The 21478-nt window shown below is 31.5% G+C and overlaps 1 protein-coding gene across 4 annotated transcripts in view; it reads right to left on the reverse strand.

Moving 5' to 3' along the window:
- LOC114334632 (uncharacterized) overlaps positions 1-21478 on the reverse strand; it is a 206034-nt gene that overhangs the window by 52063 nt on the left and 132493 nt on the right. For all 4 annotated transcript variants that reach the window (XM_028284718.2, XM_028284716.2, XM_028284719.2 and 1 more), the window contains one exon: positions 14902-15138. In XM_028284718.2, the coding sequence (XP_028140519.1) occupies positions 14902-14974 (73 nt within the window). In that variant the 5' untranslated portion in view covers positions 14975-15138. The remainder of the gene's footprint in view (positions 1-14901; positions 15139-21478) is intronic.

The following is a 21478-nucleotide window of genomic DNA, read 5'->3' on the forward strand; positions in this document are numbered from 1 at the left end:
GCCAGAAACCTTTGTTTAACATAATTTAGTAGTTTGTATAGTACCTATACTTCCTGCCAAGTATGAAAAGGACATGTAGAATAGTTTTAAAATGCTGACCAAAAATAATTTTTAAATTTTTACATAAAACACTCTGTAACTCAGTAATAAAGGAACCACATTTTATTTAAGTATTTTAGGTTAAATCTTCGTATTTTCTGCTAAGGTTTCTCCAGTTAATATATGGACAATTATTAATGAAACACCCTGTATAACAAAACCGTGTTATTATAAAAAGTACTTGTTTATTATAGTGTAATTTTTGGAATTTTAAGCATTTTATATCGTCAAATTACTTTATATTGTCTCCTATAAATAATAAAAAGGTTTTAGTATAAAAAAGTTAATTTTTATAAAGGTGTAATTATGTACATATACATATAATAACTTATATGCATTAAGTTCACTTACTTTTATTAACTAGCGTGTTTTATTGGTTGAATTTGTCTGTCGATAATTAAGTTTCATGTCAGCTAACCTATTTTAATATTTCAACAATTTTGTTTTAATTTTCGACCCTGTTGGGGGGAATTTCCCCAACCCCCCCTTGTAGACCCGCCACTGGTTCTTACGAAAAGTTGTAGTAAATGGTAATTGCAACAATTTCAGTCCTTACACTTTTTGTCGAAAAGTTGAAAATGGCGGAGATATTGAACAAAAACAATTGCTATAAAATCAATCTGGTCTTACGCTCGCACTTTTACCGCATACGTACTACCTTAAATATTGATTTTATCAAAAAATTTTAGGTGATCAAAAATGTACAAAATTTAATTCTCTTCATTTTTGTATATGTTCAAATTTGTTTTTAAAACTAATAATAAACGAGATAATTCAATAAATCAATAATTATGCTCTAACTGTCACTATTTTCCCTCCATACCGCGGAAAATATCGACCGCACGAAAAAAATTATAATAAACGAAATTATAGAAAATCGTATTTTCAATAATTTCAGTTTCTACACTTTTTGTCGAAAAGTTGAAAATGGCGGAGATATTGAGCAAAAACGGTTCTCGTTTAAAATCAAGATGGCGGCTAACGCAACGGCCATATTCAGTCGAGATTTTAAATTTATACTACTATTGAACCCCCTAAAGATTAGAAAAATAAAATTTGGTGCAGCTCGTAATGCAAGGTCAAATGCTATCCCGACTGGGCTATTAATAATCCTGGAGAAAGTAGTAAGAAGTAAGAACAGTACAAATTAGAACAGAACTACTGACAATAAATTAACCAAAATTACTACTAGCGTACGTGGATCACATTTACATTGTTGGAAACATCGTCACCAATCTAAAGGAAACTTACAAAAAATTAGAGATACAGGCAAAAACTGGTCTAAGAGTCAATGAAAACCAAGCGACAATCAAATATATGTGCGTTAACAGACAAAAAAGACGGACAAAATAGAGAAAAATGTAACAACAGACCCAGATAACTTTGGAAGCGTAGAGAGTGTTTTAAATATCTCGGAGCGATAATCACCGCATATAACGATATCATGGACGAGATGAAAGGAAAAATGCAGACAGCAAAACAGATGTATGTATAGCTTCCACAACAGTATTAAATCCAAGAGCTTAACACAAATATAAAAAATCAGGTTATACATATGTACACATATTAAACAGTGATTAGACCGATGCTCTTTCATGGGTGTGAGACGTGGACGCTGACAAAGCTCAGATGTTTTGAGAGAAAAGTCCTCAGAAGGATCTTCGGACCCTATCGCGACCCGAAGCAAGTTATGCATTCAGCCAAGACCCACCCCGGGTGGTTGTGCTACGAGAAGAAAAAGAGGAAGAATTAGATTGCATTTTGTAGAATGCTGGAAGAACTGGACAGGCATAAATAACACTGGAGAGCTTTTGCATGCCGCAAAAAGACGTCTGATTCAAAATATTTATTTATAAATACATGTACACAATGTTATGTTTCAATTAGTTTTCACATATACAGGGTGTTTGGTAAGTAATGGGCCATAGCTTAACCATAGATTCCTGAGGTTAAAATAGGTCGATTTAAGCTAACTTACCTTAGTACAAAAGTTGATAATAACCGAAATACATAATGTCAAATGCCGGCCGCTTCATTTGTTGTTCTGAGATTTCCGATAAACAAATGGTGGTGACTGGAATCCAGCTGCAGATATGGTTTTAGAGAGCTTGTATTTGAGTGATCCGTTAATTTAATTAACTCCTGTTCAGAAACACCTTGCTTGAACAAGGCTGACATAGCTGAAGATCGATGAGAATGGTTTGTAATTTTATGGTTTTTTTTTGGGTCTATTCCAATTTTTTCACCTGACATTTTTGTCCACTTCGATACAGTCTTTGTTCCAAGTGGACAGTTTTTGAACCAAGATCCATCCTTCTACTTGGGGTGAACGGTAAGAAAGAGTCTGAAAGAGAGTGGTAAAATATTTGGTCCCCTTTTTTCCATTAATTTCAAAAATAATCTAACTGGGCAACAATTTTCGTTTGATGAATTTCTTACCAGCCATTTGCTGTTTGCCAAACTTTTTTCGAACCGCATTGATTTGTTTTGGAAAAAAATGCTGTTGTATTCAATTTGGCCCGTAAATTCTCCCATAACATCAAATTACTTCTGGAAAAAGTGAGTCTTGCAGTTTACGGTCTTATTGCATCTCCAAGCAAGTTCAAATGAGCAAAGGCGAAAAAAATTTTTTTTGTGCTCCATCGGGGGTTTCCTCGTCGTAGCTTTGGATGCTTTTTAATAGTTCTTCGGTGGATAATGCTTTTGAACTGAGTTTTCTGTTTTCTTAAACACTGAGCTGCCTCCGCTTGATATCTCTGGCCAATCTTGCACATTTGAAAGATATATGTGCGAAAGAGTCGATTTTTATGCCGTACTCCGTAATAGTTATTTTCCTGTGCAGAAAGTCATACTTTTCCGCACGCGACCGCAGTTTTGCCGAACGACGCGAAGCGGGAGTTCGGCAAGCAGTCGAGTGCGGAAAAGAGACTTTCTGCAAGCGTTAGGAACAATGTTGTTCTGAAGCTATTTTCTTGTGGCATTTTTACAATTTTAACTATTTATAATGGGAAATAAGCCACAATATTATTAAAAAATGATTTTTATTAACGTTTCGACGCCCAAATCGGGTGCCGTTGTCAAAATAGAAAATACTACTAACATAAACAAAAATGTTGTTGCTTAGTAAAAAAATTCTTCTAATAATTTATTTAATTTTACTCATTTATATCGGCAATTCAGATACATATGATACATTTTAAAGTAGAAGACTTTAAATATTGGCAATATCATTTTAAAGTCTTCTACTTTAAAATGTATCATATGTATCTGAATTGCCGATATAAATGAGTCAAATTAAATAAATTATTAGAATAATTTTTTTACTAAGCAACAACATTTTTGTTTATGTTAGTAGTATTTTGTATTTTGACAACGGCACCCGATTTGGGCGTCGAAACGTTAATAAAATCATTTTTTAATTATATTGTGGCTTATTTCCCATTATAAATAGTTAAAATCGTTAAGAACAACATTTTTTCTACGAGTCTTTAAAAAATGACCAAATCTTAATCAATTAATTTAATTAATATGATTATTTCATTAATAGGAGATTCTGACCAATAGAAAGCTACAGAAATCTAAATTAAATTGATAATTTTTGATAATTTCCCGTCGTCAAGTATATTACGTCAGATGCCCTTCGTTGCTACGAAAAAATACATTCAGTAACATTAATGACAATTAATGTTTTAAAAATTATAAAAGTGATTACTTTCAACCGTAAAATATTTATAACAACTGTGTGTTTAATTTTACTAATTTGTACTTACATAAATAAATTACAATAAAATTTTGGTTTTGAACAGTTTTATTCATGAAATAATCGCAACAAATTGCACTCGATCTCTAAAAGTAATATAGAATTTTTGCCCTCGTGACGCTTTTGACATAATTTCACTCGCCTTCGGCTCGTGAAATTAAAACTGTCAAAGTGTAACTCGGGAAAAATTCAATAATTTTAGAGCTCTTGTGCAATTACTACTGAAAATACATACACAAATTAATTCTTTGACAAGGTTGTCAAAACCAAACTTTCAGCATAATAGGGAACTTGCATAAATTTTTAAATTCGAAAAAAATGTTATAAATCACAACAGAACATAATTTAAAACATGTATCAAAGATAAACAATTTTTGTAGGTCTTTCGTTTGGCCCCCAAAGGCGATTAAAAATTCAAATTAAAACAGGTGGCCTAAAACGCGTCGTGTCGTCATTAGTTTGTACATTTACATTTTTCCAACAAAGTAAACAGAATTTTAAATTTGAGAAAATACATTTATTTGACGTTACAAGTGTTTTGATCGTTTGAACTATTCATAGAAAACTGTACTTTTGCAAAATGGTTTTATTTTCCGTAGTAAACCTTCTTTCCTTTCCTTCAATAACTATATCAAACTCCAATGTCAACAAACTAGTATATATTATTACAATGACATACGATAAATGTTAATAGAATATAAATATTTTTCCTTTATTTCCCGACGAGGTATACCAAAATAGGTGGAGGCCAATAAACTAAAGAAGAAGAACAAGAATATACCTAATTATAACCATAAATGGAACCATATAGTTGAACTGAGTGACGTCACGGGCCGTTTGACCTATTTTAAGATACCGAAGACTTTAAATTTGTACTTCTAAGTTATTATGAGTTTTTGAAGCGTGAAATTTTGGAAATCTCATTTTTATACAAAACTGAACATTATTATGTAATAAAAAAATGTGCAAGTTCCCTATTGGTTAGCATGACGACGATCTTGGTTTCCATGACGACGATTCAAAACCACTGTTATTGTCTACTGATTTTACTTTGGAATATTACGTCAAAATTATTTTATTTCATCGAATTCTCGCGTTAATTTCATTAAAACATGAACACAATAAGATATATTATTTGAAATAAATTAGTAAATAATATCTAAATATTAGTTTATTGCATGTATTATAATTACTTTAAGGCCATATTAACATATCTAAATTAACACGCGTGCGGAAAAGTAAAACGCGTGCGAAAAAGTAACACGCGTGCGGAAAAGTAAAACTTTCTAAACTAAAACGCGTGCGCGAAACTAGAAATTTTTGCACGCTCGTAGAAAAAATATTTTTCTTGTACCATTTTTGCTGTAGTATTCCACATTGACAATCTTGATTTTTCGTCTGGATTCATTATAGGTATCTGACCAAAATTGATTACGCCTCAATGACGTTTGTCAAACTGACAACAATAGAATTAACAGACACCTTCGTGACGGATCTGTCATAATTTTGTAGCTGAGAAATCATGGGCAGGAAGGAGTTTTGTTAGTAGGAAACGTGGCGTTGCTACGACGTTTTATCAGTTAAAAATAGTCTAGTGAAATAGTCAATTAAAAAGATAATATTAATTTTATCTCAGTGGAAAAAGTATGAGAAGGTACATACTAAAAGGTAAAAATTTGAAAAACACAATATTATTCTGTATAACTCTTATTCTATTTCATACTTAGGCCTATTAATGGAATATTTATTAAATACTGCATTGTTGGCTTTTCTCATAATACAACTAATTAATCTACAATTCATGTTGTTATAATACTATACAGTCTATATTTAAGACAATGATAAATATATACAGGTGGTACTATAGAAAGAGTGTAATGACCTTTTAATGGTTCACGCAAATGCTTAGGTAAGAACATTTAAAATGTTTCGATATTTTTGTAAACAATGGGGTTATAAAAAAAGTATAATGTATGGTCATATAAAACTGGTACAACTCATAACGGAAAATTGTGTTTCTTTTAAAATATGTTAATGTTAAACTATTTGTAGGCTACAATTTGTAGGACAACGTTGCATCACAACAAAATATAAAATATATTAAATAAAACGCCGTATTTCCTTCTTGTATGTCAGCTTCAAAGCCTGTTTCTTTTCTTGAATATTAGCCTCCTAAATTGTTTAAATTATCGCACCATCGTTTTCTTGGTCTGCCAATACTTCTTCGTCCATTTGGTGACTTATCTCGTGCTATTCGTACTAGCCTATCCTCTGCCATTCTACTAATGTGTTCGTTCGTTCCACTCCTGTTTCCGTTTTTTCACCCATCCATTTATGTCTTCTACATTGCATGCTCTTCTTATGTTTTCGCTTTTCTCCCTATCCAATAGACTTTTCCCTGATATTCGTCAAAGTATTTTCATCTCTGTTGTTTCTAGTAGTCGTCCCGTTTTAGGCCGATGCCACATTATGCGTTTTGACCGGATGCGGTGAAAACGCATCCGTTGCCAACGCAACCGGACCGACCTGTCACACTATGCGTTTAGTCTGGTGCAGGGCCCGGATTACGAACACTCGATACGAATCGTATCCGCCATGTTTTCCCATAAGGCGCTACGGTAAAACATGGCGGATACGATGCGTATCGAGTGTACGTAATCGGGCCCCTGTTTGTAAGCGCGTACCGATGACTCAAAAAGCATCCGTTTCCAACGCAACCGGACCGATCTGTCACACTATGCGTTTTCACCGGATGCGGCTGAAACGCATCCGGTCAAAACGCATAATGTGGCATCGGCCTTAGATGTGTCAGGTCTTGTCTACGCCGTGTATGTCAATATATAGGGTGGAAGGCACTTATGGAATAAAATTATTTCTGACCTTGTTTCAAAAAATTATAAAAAATGCTGAAACCTGTCGATTTTTAAATAAAAATGTGCACTTTTTAAACATAAATTTAAATGTACAGGGTGATCTTTGCAATTCTAACAGAGTCCATAAGCTTTATTTTTAATGGAGCATCCTGTATATTCTTAGATTTTTAAAAGCTGCTTAACAACCTTTCAACAAACTATATCATGTAGGGTGTATTATGAATAATACAAGGTGAAATTTTGAAATTAAAGAGTATGGAAACCACTTATGGAATAAAATTGTTTGTCTTTATTTTAAATAAATATAAAAAAATACTGAGACATATCAACTTTTAAATTCTAATGGGCGCTTTACAAACATAAATTAAAATATACAGAGTGATTCACGCAAGTACAGCATAGTCCATGATCTTTAGTTTTAATGGATAATATATATTTTTATATTTTTAGAACCCGCTAAACAACCTCATATATCAAAAAAGTGTATACCTATTATGTAGGGCCTATTATGAATAATACAAGGTGAAATTTTAAAATTATGTGTAATTTTCGACAAGATATTAAATACCTACATACAATTTTAAAATTACTAAATTATCATGCTTTAAATAATGGTATATATTTTAAATTAGCTAAATAAAGACATCAATTTTCTAAACTAAGTATTAAATCTATTGGGTTTTGTATTTAATGTCTTGACAAAATTTATAAATAATTTCAAAATTTCACCGTGTGTTATTCATAATGGACCCTACATAATATACTTTTTTGATATGAGGTTGTTTAGCAGATTCTAAAAATAGAAAAATGTACAGGGTGATCCATTAAAATTAAAGGTCACTATGAGCTATGATGTACTTGCGTGAATCACCCTGTATATTTAATTTATGTTTGTAAAGCGCCCATTTGAATTTAAAAGTTAACGTGTCCCAGTATTTTTTATAATTTTTTAAAATAAGGACAAACAATTTTATTCCATCAGTGGTTTCCATACTTGTTAATTTCAAAATTTCACCCTGTATTATTCATAATACACCCTACATGATGTAGTTCGTTGAAATCAAGTTGTTAAGCAGCTTTTAAAAATATAAGAATATACAGGGTGTTCCATTAAAAATAAAGCATATGGACTCTGCTAGACTTGCAAGGATCACCCTGTATATTTAAATTTATGTTTAAAAGTGCACATTTTTATTTAAAAATCGACGGGTCTCAGCGTTATTTTATAATTTTTTAATACAAGAACAGAAATAATTTTATTCCATAAGTGCCTTCCACACTGTAGGTCTAATTGCTGCTTTATAGATTTTTGCTTTTATGTCTTGTCTTAGTCGGCGAACACAGTGGAGGCGGTTTCTGATTACGGTTAAACCGCGCGGACCCGCTTTTAAACGTTTTCAAAATTAATGCACGTCTTTAAATGTACACGAACATAGTCAAAGCAGGTTCGCGCGGGCCAACCGCTTTAACCCGCCTGACCGCTTTTACTAGAATGAGAATTTAGTTTTTTCCGCGCTGTTTTAATGTTTACTCGAATTAGAATTTAGGTTATTTCCTCTTTTTGTCGCGCGTGTTCAGTGATTTTACAATGAATATGTACCTAAATATGTATTTATATAAATTACACCAGTTTTTAGTTAAACGATACTCCACTTTCTCCAAAATATAATTAAAAGTCTCTTGAGTCATTCTCATATACTGGAAGAATCGTTCATTATCTTCTTTTAATTTTTGAACTAGATGATGATATTCTCCATAAATTAATCTTTCTCGATTAATAGGATGTACACCAACTCTCTTTCTTTTCAGTTTAGTCAAAACAGAATCTAAAGCAATTATATCGTCATCGGAAGACGACATTTTGCTACAAGTAGTAGACGCAACTGACAAATTTGAACGATCTCTCTCGATTTTACCCGTCTTCACTGTGTAAGCGGAAACCGCTTCCACTATGTGTGCCGCCTAGGTGTTTGTTCTTTCAGATTGAGTCATTAAGAAATCCCTCCGCTTTACTTGCTTTTAAGCTTTGTTGTCGTACTTCTTCTTCAACATCTCCGTAGCTACACTGCGCGTCAGAGAAAACGGAGTTGACAAACGGAGTTGAAATACAGAGTAAACGTGTTGTCCGAAATAAGTAATTTCTTTATTATGTTATAGCCTTATTCTTTAACAATATCGCTGTAATAATATTGTTGCTAAACAGGTAAACTTTCATTGTATACCGGGTGTACGAATCAAATTGTGTTTCTTTCTCAAAGTTCACAACACCCTGTGGAATATTCTAGCCTTTATAAAATACTGAAATTAAACCCAACTATAGCTTTAGGTTTTCTTAACATTTTGTTTTTTTATTTATTCGCTTAGGTTGGATAATACAAAAGTTATTAGGTACTTTAATAACTAGCCATGTTCTTCGTCAGTACAGGCTGTTCCTAAATAAGTGCGACAAACTTTAAGGGGTAATCCTGCATTAAAAATAATGGCCATTTGTTTTATAATCGTATATCCGCAAATGATTCGTTTCCGAGATACGGGATTCCGAGATACGGGATATTTTTTTACAAACTGACGATTTATTTATTGCTTTAAAACCGGTTGAGATATGCAAATGAAATTTGGTGAGTTTTAAGAGATAGTTATTGCGCATTTTTTGACATGCAATTAAGAATTTTATATTTGACATTGGCGCGCATACGGGTAATATAACCGATCGTATTAGCCGTATGCACGCCAATGGTGAATATAAAATTTTGAAACGTGAAACGTCGTTTGGTGAACGTTTCCATATTTATAATGCGTAGTTTTTTCACACTATTGAAATGAATGAAAAAAGTCACTTTTGCTAAATTGGTAATAAAAAAACCATGACGCAGTAAAAATTTCGATACCTACGAGATGGTGCGCGTTTTGTATTGACTTGCCCAAAATATTTCAGTTGAAAAATAGCGGCCAGTAATTTTTTTATTTTTAAATGCTTCATTTCCTGGGGTATTATTTTTTCAGCATCTGCCATTATGATTGAATTTCGCTTGTTTTTTTATGGACACCTGTCAAAAATATAACGTAATACGTAATCAACATTTTTCTTAAAGACAGTTCTATATAACATGGCATAATTTGGAAACTCATCATATGGAATCTCTTGTGTTACGTATTAGGAGGTTATTAGTAACAGTTAACAGTTATTGTTTCATTGTAATTTAATAGATAAACAGAATTCGCTCTACCGAGATTCACTTTGACACATTCGGAATAGGAAACATACAACACAAAAATTCCTACCTCACACTATTAACTGCTAAAATCAACTTAATCTTTCATTAAAAAAAAAGAAGAATTATTAGAAATAGTGGGAGTGCCTACTAATCTCATAAAATTTTGTGGAGTTTGATTTCTACAAAATATTTTTATTTTGTACAATAAATAATTTTCTCATTTGTTATCAATACATTATAAGGGTGTAAATAAATAATTATTGATTGGCGTAAGGTTTATGTTATTTTTATGTCTGTTTACTATTAATAATATTGGCTATGAGCAGGTGCGTTGGTTGTGTAGTAATTTCCAGTCACACTGACAACTGAACTTTTCAAAAAAGAAATTACTAACGTCAGTGTCAAAGTGAATCTCGATAGAGCGAATTCGGTTTATAGTTTTCACCATTCAACGGACGCCATTTTGAATAAGAGAAAAGCACATTAATAAAGTTAACTTTTTTGCAATCGCAATAATTTTTTTATGTTCAACATCCAATATTTAATCCAACATTAAATCTAAATTTCACTATAATTGTTGAATTCTAGATACTACAATAATAATAGAAAACTATTTCTACCTTGAAAAGTAACTACCATCTTTCTCGTCATGCGACGATCTTAAAAAGGTCAAGTATACCATTAGTTATATAACCGCATAGCAGAAAAAAACACATTCCTTAGAAGCACATATTAGCATAATGTGTTCTTTATACGAACTACAAGTCTTCATGCATTAGTAAATATCTAGAATAAATCTGCTTTACTGCTTTTATGTCCTTAAACTAAATCAATAAGACAGAAGAGAGCACTCATTTATTAAACCACATGTACACAATTATCCAGTCAACATGTAGTTAAGAAAATAGAAGTTATACATATAATACTTCATTTGTTGAAAACAAAGAACATCTTGATTTCAAAATAGAGAGGGCTGTATCGTCGCCCCCCTTAGTGAAATTATTCCGATTCGATTTTTTTTGCACAAACTTACTCAAAAAAAAAATCCTTATAACAAATCCACAGGGTGCCAGGCGGTGCCGTGGTCTAAAACTTGTTTAAATATTTTTTTAAACAAATTCACAAAAATCATTTTTTCATTTCTAACAATTTTTTTAGATAAATTGAGTTATTCCAAGCAAAAAAGGTCTCTTGTATTTTTTCTCTAAAATTGATTGTTGTCGAGTTATACGCGATTTAAAATTTGAAAAAAAAAATATGAAAAATTTTAGTTACGAGTGACTCAAATTAACAATATAAAAAAAATTAACTAAAAGGCAAAAAATAAAAAAAAATTCAAAAAATCTAACACATTCGTCAAAGAAAAGCGTGGCGCATCTTCATTGAATAAACGGTTTTCGCCCCACGCTTTTCTTTAACGAATATGTTAGATTTTTTGAATTTTTTTTATTTTTTGCCTTTTAGTTGATTTTTTTTATAATATTTTTAATTTGAGTCACTCGTAACTAAAGAAAAGCGTTTCTTAAAAATTTTTTTTCATATTTTTTTATTTTTTACTTTTTAGTCTTACACTTTTCAAACATTAAAATATATCGTCATATTTCTTAAAATATGTATAAAACATATTATGATGTACTAAGATGAAAAGTAGTCGGAATCGGCAAAAAATTTGAAACTTTATTGTTTATTTATGAAGCATAACGTAAACAATTAACATAAAAAGTGAAATTATGTATAGTTCATATCATTAGCTACAATCCGTAAAAGTTTCAAGTTTTTACATTGTAAAAAACAAGAGAATTTAAGCATTTTCCATTAAAATCGTTTTTTTTTATTTAAACAATTAATAAACACAAAAAAACATTTTTTATTGATTATTCGTGTATTGTTCCCGCGAATGCATATGTCTGCAAATTTTCATTCATTTGCATTGGAGAAAAGGCACTCAAATTAACGTCTAAAGATTTGACGCAAACTATTGAACTAAATAAAAGCGTTTAAAAATGCGAAAATGGGCATTTTCAATGCTTAATAACTCGATTAAAAATTATATTTTGAAAGTCAGAAAGTGATCAAGCAAAGTTTAAAACCCCTCCTTTAAGATCCTAAAGAAATTTTTGTCATTATTTTATTACGAAGCTGATATTTTTAATTATTAACAATTAGCGCTATCGTCCCTGCTGTATCGTCGCCCCCGTTAGCGAAATTATTTCGATTAGATTTTTTTGCACAAAGTTACTCAAAAAGATGTCCTTTTAACAAATCCACAGGGTGCCAGGCGGACAATTTTTCGACCAAGGTACCGCCTAGCACCCTGGGAGTTTGTTATAAGGACCTCTTTTTGAGTAACTTTGTGCAAAAAAATCTAATAGAAATAATTCCTCTAACGGGGGCGACGACACGGCCTGGACTATAGCGCTAATTGTGAATAATTAAAAATAACAGCTTTGTAAAAAAAAATAATGACAAAAATTTCTTCAGGATCTTGAATGAGGGGTTTTAAACTTTGATTTGGTCGCTTTGTGACTTTCACAATAATAATTCTTAATCGAGTTATTAAGCCATGAGCATGGCCAGTTTCGCATTTTTCAAATTTTAAGTCGCGTATAACTCCACAACAATCAATTTTAGAGAAAAAATAACAAGAGATTTTTTTTGTTCAGAATGATCCAGATTATCTAAAAAAAATTGTTAGAAATGAAAAAATTATTTTTGTGAATTTGTTTAAACAAATTGTTTAAACAATTTTTCGACTACCTCACGCCTGGCATCCTGTGGATTTATTATAAGGACTTCTTTTTGAGTCAGTTTGTGCAAAAAAATCTCAATCGAAATAATTTTGCTAACGTGGACGACGGTACAGCCCTCTCTAAAAGGTATAAAGGTAGAGCAAAGAAAAATTGTAATTAACACATAACTCATTTATTGATGCGAGAAATATACAATATGGTGCAAATGAAAGGAATAAATTCGTTATTTCGTAAACCAGCGACTTCGAAAAATTCCGAAACAGGTCGATTTTTATTCATAAATTATGATACTTTGGTATATATACTAGTGGACATACTAGTGACGTCATCCATCTGGGCGTGATGACGTAATCTATGATTTTTTTAAATGATAATAGGGGTCGCGTGCTAGCTCATTTGAAAGGTTATTAAATTCTCTATTCAGTAATATAAATATTTACATAATTATTTATACAGGGTATCAAAAAAAATTAATTAAATTATTTGCACCCCCTAATTAGCATCCCAAATGAAATTAGTTGGTACCGCTTCACAATTTATTTTACTTATGTATTTTTTATATTATGATCTGTAAGTTTCATCGGTTCAAAGTGTATTTGAAGTGTATTTTTTAAAGCTGTAGTTGAACGTTCTTGAACGAGTGACTAAGCACGAGTATGTACAGTCGAACCCGCTTATTAGAATACCGGTTATAGGAATTAGTAAGATAGAATTAGAAAATAGTTTAAGAAATAGAAATGTGAGGTCCCGAAACCGTTTTACTAGCTTCTTTTTATCGGTTATTTAGAATATCTCGCATATAGGAATACTTTTGCATGGCACGAAGGCTATTCCAATAAGCGGGTTCCGACTGTATAAGAAAATTCTGATGAGCTATACCTTAATCAATTTTGTCTTACAGAAAAATAAAAAAATTATAATAAACCTGTAAAATAAAAAATTATACTAAATAGCTTACAGAAAATTAAAAAATATAATAATAAAGAAATGTTCACAAAAGCAAAATCTACATTTTTTTACACTTTAACATAACATTTTTAAAAATGTTTGGTGAAAGAAAAAAGCTTTGTCAAAATCAAAAATTAAAAAAAATTTACTTTAAAACCAAATTTTTTCAAAAATAAGCACTTTGAACCCATGAAACTTACAGATCATATAAATAATACGTGCGTAAAGCAACTGGTAAAGCGGTAACAATTAATTTCATTTGAGATGCTCTTCGAGGGTGATTTTCCCGATTTATTTTAATAAAAAAAGGGAACAACTTTATTTTGAGCGTAACTTGCTTACCTTTGATGCTAAAACGTTTTTGAAAAAACAAAAATAAAGCTTTTTTAACACTTTAAAAAAGTTATAATGAGTGTTTCCCAAAACATGCTTCATTTTCTGGTTATTTCACGTTGAAATATTCGATTTGGAATTTGACGAATATGAACCTATTTTCATTAGCTACAACCAGGGCAGGGGATAACGGGCCTCCAAGGTATGTACTGCAGGCGAGCGCCCCTGCTGCAGGCCGCTAAAATGAGCTTTTTTTTAGCTGGTATTATACAAAATACTAATGTAAAAAAAAATCGAAGGCGCCTAGTTCTAGAAGGTACTAGTTTTGCAGACGGGCACCTTATACCCTAGCACCGGTACTGCCTACAACTCTGCTTCTACTAGGCTTAGAGACCTCACACAAACGGATTTTTTCACTTTTTTATAAGCTATATTTTTGCAAAGAATATTTTTTTTGAAAAAATAATTACTTTTTGAGTTATGGGTGAAAAACCTTCTGAAATCGATTTTTTTTGTTGAAAAATGAACATATTCACTCGCAAATATCTCGAAAAGTATCGACGTAGTGAAAAAACGCTATAAAAGAAAATTTGTTTATAATTATTCAGTTTATCCACTTCCGGACTTATTTTGAACTTATATTTTTGCACCCACAGGGCAAAAGCATACATCAACACAATATCACTTTTTTCTTTGACATGTTAGCTATGTGTATGCCAAATTTCATGTCAAGAACCGTGCGTAAATGAACTATAAAATATGTATTTAGAAAACGGCTTCGTAACGGAAAAACCGAAACGTCAAGTAAAAAGTGTTCAGTATAATTTGTGGTTTATTACCAACTAAATATTTGTCAAGAGATACATCACAAGATAGAAAAATTTTTAATTACTAAAAAGAAATAAAACAATTTTGTCGCTTACCTTCAATTGCAGTTGAACATACAAATAGTCCTAATAAACTAACTCCTACACAAACTATGACATTGTATTTCATCGTGGCAACTGATTTTTCGTCGTCTTTTCGATGTATCGCTCCCTTTAATTTGAAGTTCTTATGTTTATTACTTGTCGTTATCGTTGGCTAAAAGTTTGATCGATATAATATTATAATTGATTGCCGGAAGTCCCATTCAATGTATTCACCGATACATTCATAACCTGCAACATAAAAGATACGTATTAAAGAAATGGATTAATGAATGTAACAAAAGATTTTGGTCGGAATGGTAAAAAAATTCAAACTAATTTGAATTTAAAAAACCAGTCCTAATGACGTACACAAAATACACGCAAGACGACTGCATTTTTTAAACATTAAGTAACACATTAAATTAATTAGTAGTCTGGGCAGATTATCGGAGAATAGGCCATTTTTGGGAAAAGTTATTTACCAGCAATTTTATTGCTGGAATCGAATCTTATTGTTGTATATGTTACAGTTCAAGTTGATTCTCAGTTAGAGTTGACTCCAACTAGTTTTAGTTGACTTCAAACTAGTTGGAGTCAACTCCAACTGAAACGAGCAGTAAAAGTTGATTTTAAAAATTTAAATCAACTTTTACTAGTTGGAGTTGACTCTTCCTGGATCGATTCAGTAAATGTTGATTATACGAGAATCTCAAGTGCATTTTTAATTAGTGTGCGTTTCTTTGTTTTGACCGTTTCAACTACTTATTAGTATTGCCTGTAACGTCGCCCTCGTTAGGTAAATTATTCTGATTCGATTTTTTGCACAAACTTACTCAAAGAAATACATCCGTATAACAATCCTTATAACAAATACACATGGTGTCACGCGGTACCGCGGTCGAAAAATTGTTTAACCCATTTCAGTAAAGTCAGTCAGTAAAGTGACTCTTTATCGAACGAGTCTGATATTACGAGCAGAGGAACAGACGCGTTCGATAAAGAGTATTGAGGTGGTGCGTACAAAATTGTATCGTCAATCATAAAAAACATTAACACTTACTTACAACTTTGAGGAAATTTTTTTAATTTTAGACGAAATAAAAAATTCGTATGACAGTAATGACAGTAATCACAGATGACTTTTGCATGATGGCCGGTTTTGATGTTTAATCGATAGTTATCAATATTGTATACATACCTACCTAATTACTAAATCTGTAAAGTTTTGATTTATTTTGTATGAATATAATTGCGAATCACTACAGAGTTATACCTTTTGACATACATTTTATTAATAATAAGATAAATTTTGTACAATATTTTTAATAATTAAAGTAAATAAATTTTAATTTCACTCAAATAAATAATCGATTGCTGCCATTGACCACTTACGTTCAATCTCGGTTAATTTTATTAATTATTGCGGCAGGTAAAGTAACATTCTTCTTTCAATACAACAAAGTGTTACTTTACTGCCGAAAATGAGGGCAAATAAGTACAATAATGAATGATTTTAGTGACGTTTGGCGATAAACAATGATTTTAAACAAATTCGCAAAAATACACACACCGGCAAAATTAGCCGAACACCTTAAGAATGGGACATGTTTGATGTCTCAAGTTTCCTAAACCACTGATCCGATTTGAATGATTATTTTAGTATGTTATAGCATAGCCTTATTATTTAACAATATCGTTGTAATAATATTGTTGCTAGACAGATAAATATCATTTTATACCGGGTGTACAAATCATGCTGTGTTTTTTTTTTCTTAAAGTTTGGAACACCCTGTGGAATATTCTAGCACATGTAAAATATTAAATTTTCCATAACGTGGGGGACTTTTCATTTTTTAATTTAATTTTGCATTTGAAACAATGATTTTTCTCCGATTATAGATCCGCTATCTATCCATAATTAGAAAAAATGTGTCGAATAAAAGTAGCTTATTTTTACGTAAAGAATCCAAATCTGCAATAAAAATTTGGGGCTCCTATTTGGGATTTTAAATTAAATTCCCCACCCCACCTCCGTGGAGGTTCTTGACACCCCACGGAGAGGGGAGGGGGTAAATTAAAAATTTTAAATACGAACCCTGCGATATTTCGCGAAATGAACATCAGATCGTAAAACTGCAAAATACACCTGTTCAATATTTTTCAAAAATCTACCGAATGGCACCAAACACGACCTCCATAGAGGTGGGCTGGGGGGTTACTTTAAAATCTTAAATAGGAGACATCTTTACAAACTGCAAATTTAGCATACTTTTCTCCCCTACTATGAGGATTTATTGATAAAAAACATGGCTAGTTGTTAAAGCACATAACTTTTTAATTTTCCAACATAAGCAAATGAATAAAAAAAGAAAATGTTAAGAAAGCCTAAGTCTACAATCGAGTTTTAATTTTAAAATATTATATATACTAGAATATTCCACAGGGTGTTCCGAACTTTAGGAAAAAACCCAGTATGATTGTAACACCCGGTATAAAATGACATGTATCTGTCTAGCAACAATATTATTACACCGATATTCTTAACTAATAAGGCTATAACTTACTAAAAGAATCACTCAAATCGGATAACAGGTTTAGGAAATTCGAGACATCAAACATGTCCCATTTTTAAGGTGTTCGGCTAATTTTGCCGGTGTGTGTAATTTTTTCACTTCGTACAAATTTTTTTTAGATCCGTTGGGCCTTTTTTTCTCTAAAATTGACTATTGTCGAGTTATTATCGACTTATAATTTGAAAAACGCCAAAATAACCATTTGCAAGGTTTAATAACTCGGTTAAAGATAATTATTGTGAAAGTCGAGCGAGCAGCCGTGGAGTAACGGCATAATCGCTGGCCTCATACGCCAGTACACGTGGGTTCGAGCCCTGCTAAAGACAAACCATTTTCATTTCCAATAATGACACAAGCCGTCTCACCGTGCCTCGGAGAGCACGTTAAGCCGTCGGTCCCCCTGGGCTAGTGTACATCGACACTAGTTACTTGAAACAGGGTTAAAGATGTAATTGGCGCCGGAACTGTCCGAAAGGCAAAAATGCCATACGATATTATATAATATGAAAGTCAGAAACTAAAAAAATCAAAGATTAAAGCTACCTCTGTAAGATCCTGAAGAAATTTTTGTCATTATTTCATTAATAAGATATTATTTTTAATTATCAACAATGAGCGCTAACCGTGTATTGAGGGGGCCGTCAATGTGAGTGCGAGTGAGATTCACCATTGGACGGCTGGAATGGTGCATCTCTTTAGCACTCACCATTGACGGCCGCCTAATACGCACTTAGTGCTCATTGTTAATAATTAAAGATAAAGCTTAGTAATAAAATAGTGACAAAAATTTCTACTGGATCTTGTAGAGGGGGCTATAAACTTTGATTTGGTCACTTTCTGACTTTCATAATAATGGATTTTAACCGAGTTATTAAGCCTTGAAAATGGCTATTTTCGCATTTTTCAAATTTTAAATCGTGTATAACTCGACAACAATCAATTTTAGAGAAAAATCACAAAATACCTTTTTTTGCTCAGAATAACCCAAATGATCTAAAAAAAATTGTTCGAAGTGAAAAAATTATTTTTGTAAATTTTTCTAAAAAAAATTGTTTAAACAATTTATCGATCAAGGTACTGCCTGGCACCCAGTAGATATGTTATAAGGAACATCTTTTTGAGTAAATTTGTGCAAAAAATTCGAATTGGAGTAATTTACCTAACATGGGCGACGATACAGCCTAGACTAATTTGAACATATTCAGTATTAATTTCTAGAATCGGCTGTTTGTGTGAATCAGAATCAACTTTTACTAAATTGCATTGGGAAGAGTATACTTTTCCTAGTTGGAGTCTACTTTTACTAGTAAATGTTGAATATAAATCTTCATTTTATATTTATAATCAACTTTTACTGAAACCAGCCGTTAGAGTTGACTCCAACTAGTTGGAGTCAACTCCAACTGGATAATCAACTTGAACTGTAACATATTATAATAATATTTTGCATACCTATATTAATAATATAGGTATGCAAAGTCCGCAGACAGTGTGCTACTTTTTTTTTAAACAAAATGGCGCCCGAAAATCGTGTTTTTTTCAATTTTTGCTCCAAAGATTTTAACTTTACGCCAAAACCACCCAAATAAAAGTTCACCGTAATTAAATTCTGCATAGAGACGTGTTTTTCTCGATTCACTTCGACGAAAATTTTCCCCGGAAAATGCGGGTTTTTCCAACAAAATCTTTAATTTTCAAATAAAATTTTAGATAACTAGTTGTTCATCAATAATTAAATAACTTGGTAATATAAAATCTCTTTTCGTATAGATTATAATTCCGATGGAATACCACAGAAGCCGATGGAAATTGAATGGACAGTTTAGCAACAATTAAATTGTTAATTAAAAATTTACGGTCGCCATAATAACCACAATAAATAAGATACATGATAATAACTATGAAATATTTTAAAATTATTAACAATTTTTTTGGCTTATAAACGAATAGAATATTTCGGGAAATATTAAATTAAATCATGAAAACGGTATTAAAAAAAAGGGGCAGTACGCTTCTTAAAAAAAACGTTTAATTATGATGAGAGGTTCCTGAGATAAAATCAGTCAAAGTTGCCGGCATTTACGGCAAAGATATAAACAATAGGATCATAATTTTCGAACCATCACCTTTTTATTTTTGTCCTCTTTCTCCACACCAATTTTCATATCTTTAAAATACTCATAACATATTATTATTATAATGAAAACTATCGATAGTACGAGTGAAAATTGCCAAAAATAGCAAAATTCCAATCAACAATTAGGTTGGAGAAAATGTAATCTCAAAGTTCAAAATCGGTATACGTTAAAAAATGCATTTTCTCTGCTTCCCATGGAGCAATTTTCTTCATTCTTTTTTTGTTCCCAAGTAACTCGAGTAGAGCCATCTAACTAACGCATTAGTAAATGTCAAAGTTGCTTTTGTTTTGTTATAATAAATTAATTTATTTATTATAACAGAAATTTTTAATTTGTTTAAATAAAGATTATTTAAATAATTATATCTGTGGTGATAAGGCAAAACCCGATATATTTATCAAAAAACGTGATTTTGCAGCAGATGAGTTTAAAAGTTCGCGGTGTTGTTGTAATAGTGGAGATATCGGAAACTAATTTTATCATCTACTGGTTACATGGATGCGTTTAGCCATGTAGGGTTTTGTCATCATAATATGCTTCATCGCTCAAGGAACATATTGGCATTAAAACGGAAAAATCGATAGTTTGTGACATATTGGGTTTTGCCTTAGTACCACAGATAAAGCTTTCAAATGAGGATATTTGTGTTTTTAACGTTAAAAGGTACACTTGTAGTAAGTTTATCTAAAAAAAGTCTACAACTGGAAAAAATATGTAGTTTTCTTTTCTTATAAATAAATTAATCTATTATAACAAAACAAAAGCAAGTTTGACATTTAATAATGCGTTAGATGGCCCTACTCGAGTTACATGGGAACAAAAAAAGAATGAAGAATTGCTCTATGGGAAGCCGAGAAAATGAATTATTTTAACGTATACTTACCGATTTTGAACTTTGAGATTACATTTTCTCCAACCTAATTTTTGATCGGAATTTTGCTATTTTTGGAAATTTTCACTCGTAATATCGATAGTTTTTATTATAATAATATAGGTTATGAGTATTTTAAACATATGAAAATTGGTGTGGAGAAAGGGGACAAAAATAAAAAGGTGATGGTTCGAAAATTATGATCCTATTGTATATATCTTTGCCGTAAATGCCGGCAACTTTGACTGGTTTTATCTCAGGAACATCTCATCACAATTAAACGTTTTTTGCCGCTTTTTTCCAATACCGTTTTTATGATTGAATTTAATTTAATACTTCCCGAAATATTCTATTTGTTTATAAGCCAAAAAATTGTTTATAATTTTAAAATATTCCGAAGGCCGCGGCCGCTTAAATAGCCCAATTTCAATTCTGTAAAGTACATTAGATAGGTACAGTGTCTTTTTATACAAAAATCATAGTTATTGTTATGTATCATAATTATTGTGGTTATTATGGCGACCGTAAATTTTTAATTAACAATTTAATTGTTGCTAAACTGTTCATTCAATTTTTATCGGCTTCTGGAATTATAATCTATACGAAAAGAGATTTTATATTACCAAGTTATTTAATTATTGATAAACAACAACTTATCTAAAATTTTATTTGAAAATTAAAGATTTTGTTAGAAAAACCCGCATTTTCCGGGGAAAATTTTCGTCGAAGTGAATTGGGAAAAACACGTCTCTATGCAGAATTTAATTACGGTGAATTTTATTTAAGTGTTTTTGGTGTAAAGTTAAAATCTTTGGAGCAACAATTGAAAAAACACGATTTTCGGGCGCCATTTTGTTTATAAAAAAAGTAGCACACTATCTGCGGACTTTGCATACCTATATTATTAATATATACAATTATAAGATTCGATTCCAGCAATAAAATTGCTGGTAAATAACTTTTCCTTGTATTTTGCTAATTAGCAAAGAGTATAGGTACGTTAAGAG

Source organism: Diabrotica virgifera, chromosome 5, assembly GCF_917563875.1.
Source record: "Diabrotica virgifera virgifera chromosome 5, PGI_DIABVI_V3a".
NCBI lineage: Eukaryota > Metazoa > Arthropoda > Insecta > Coleoptera > Chrysomelidae > Diabrotica > Diabrotica virgifera.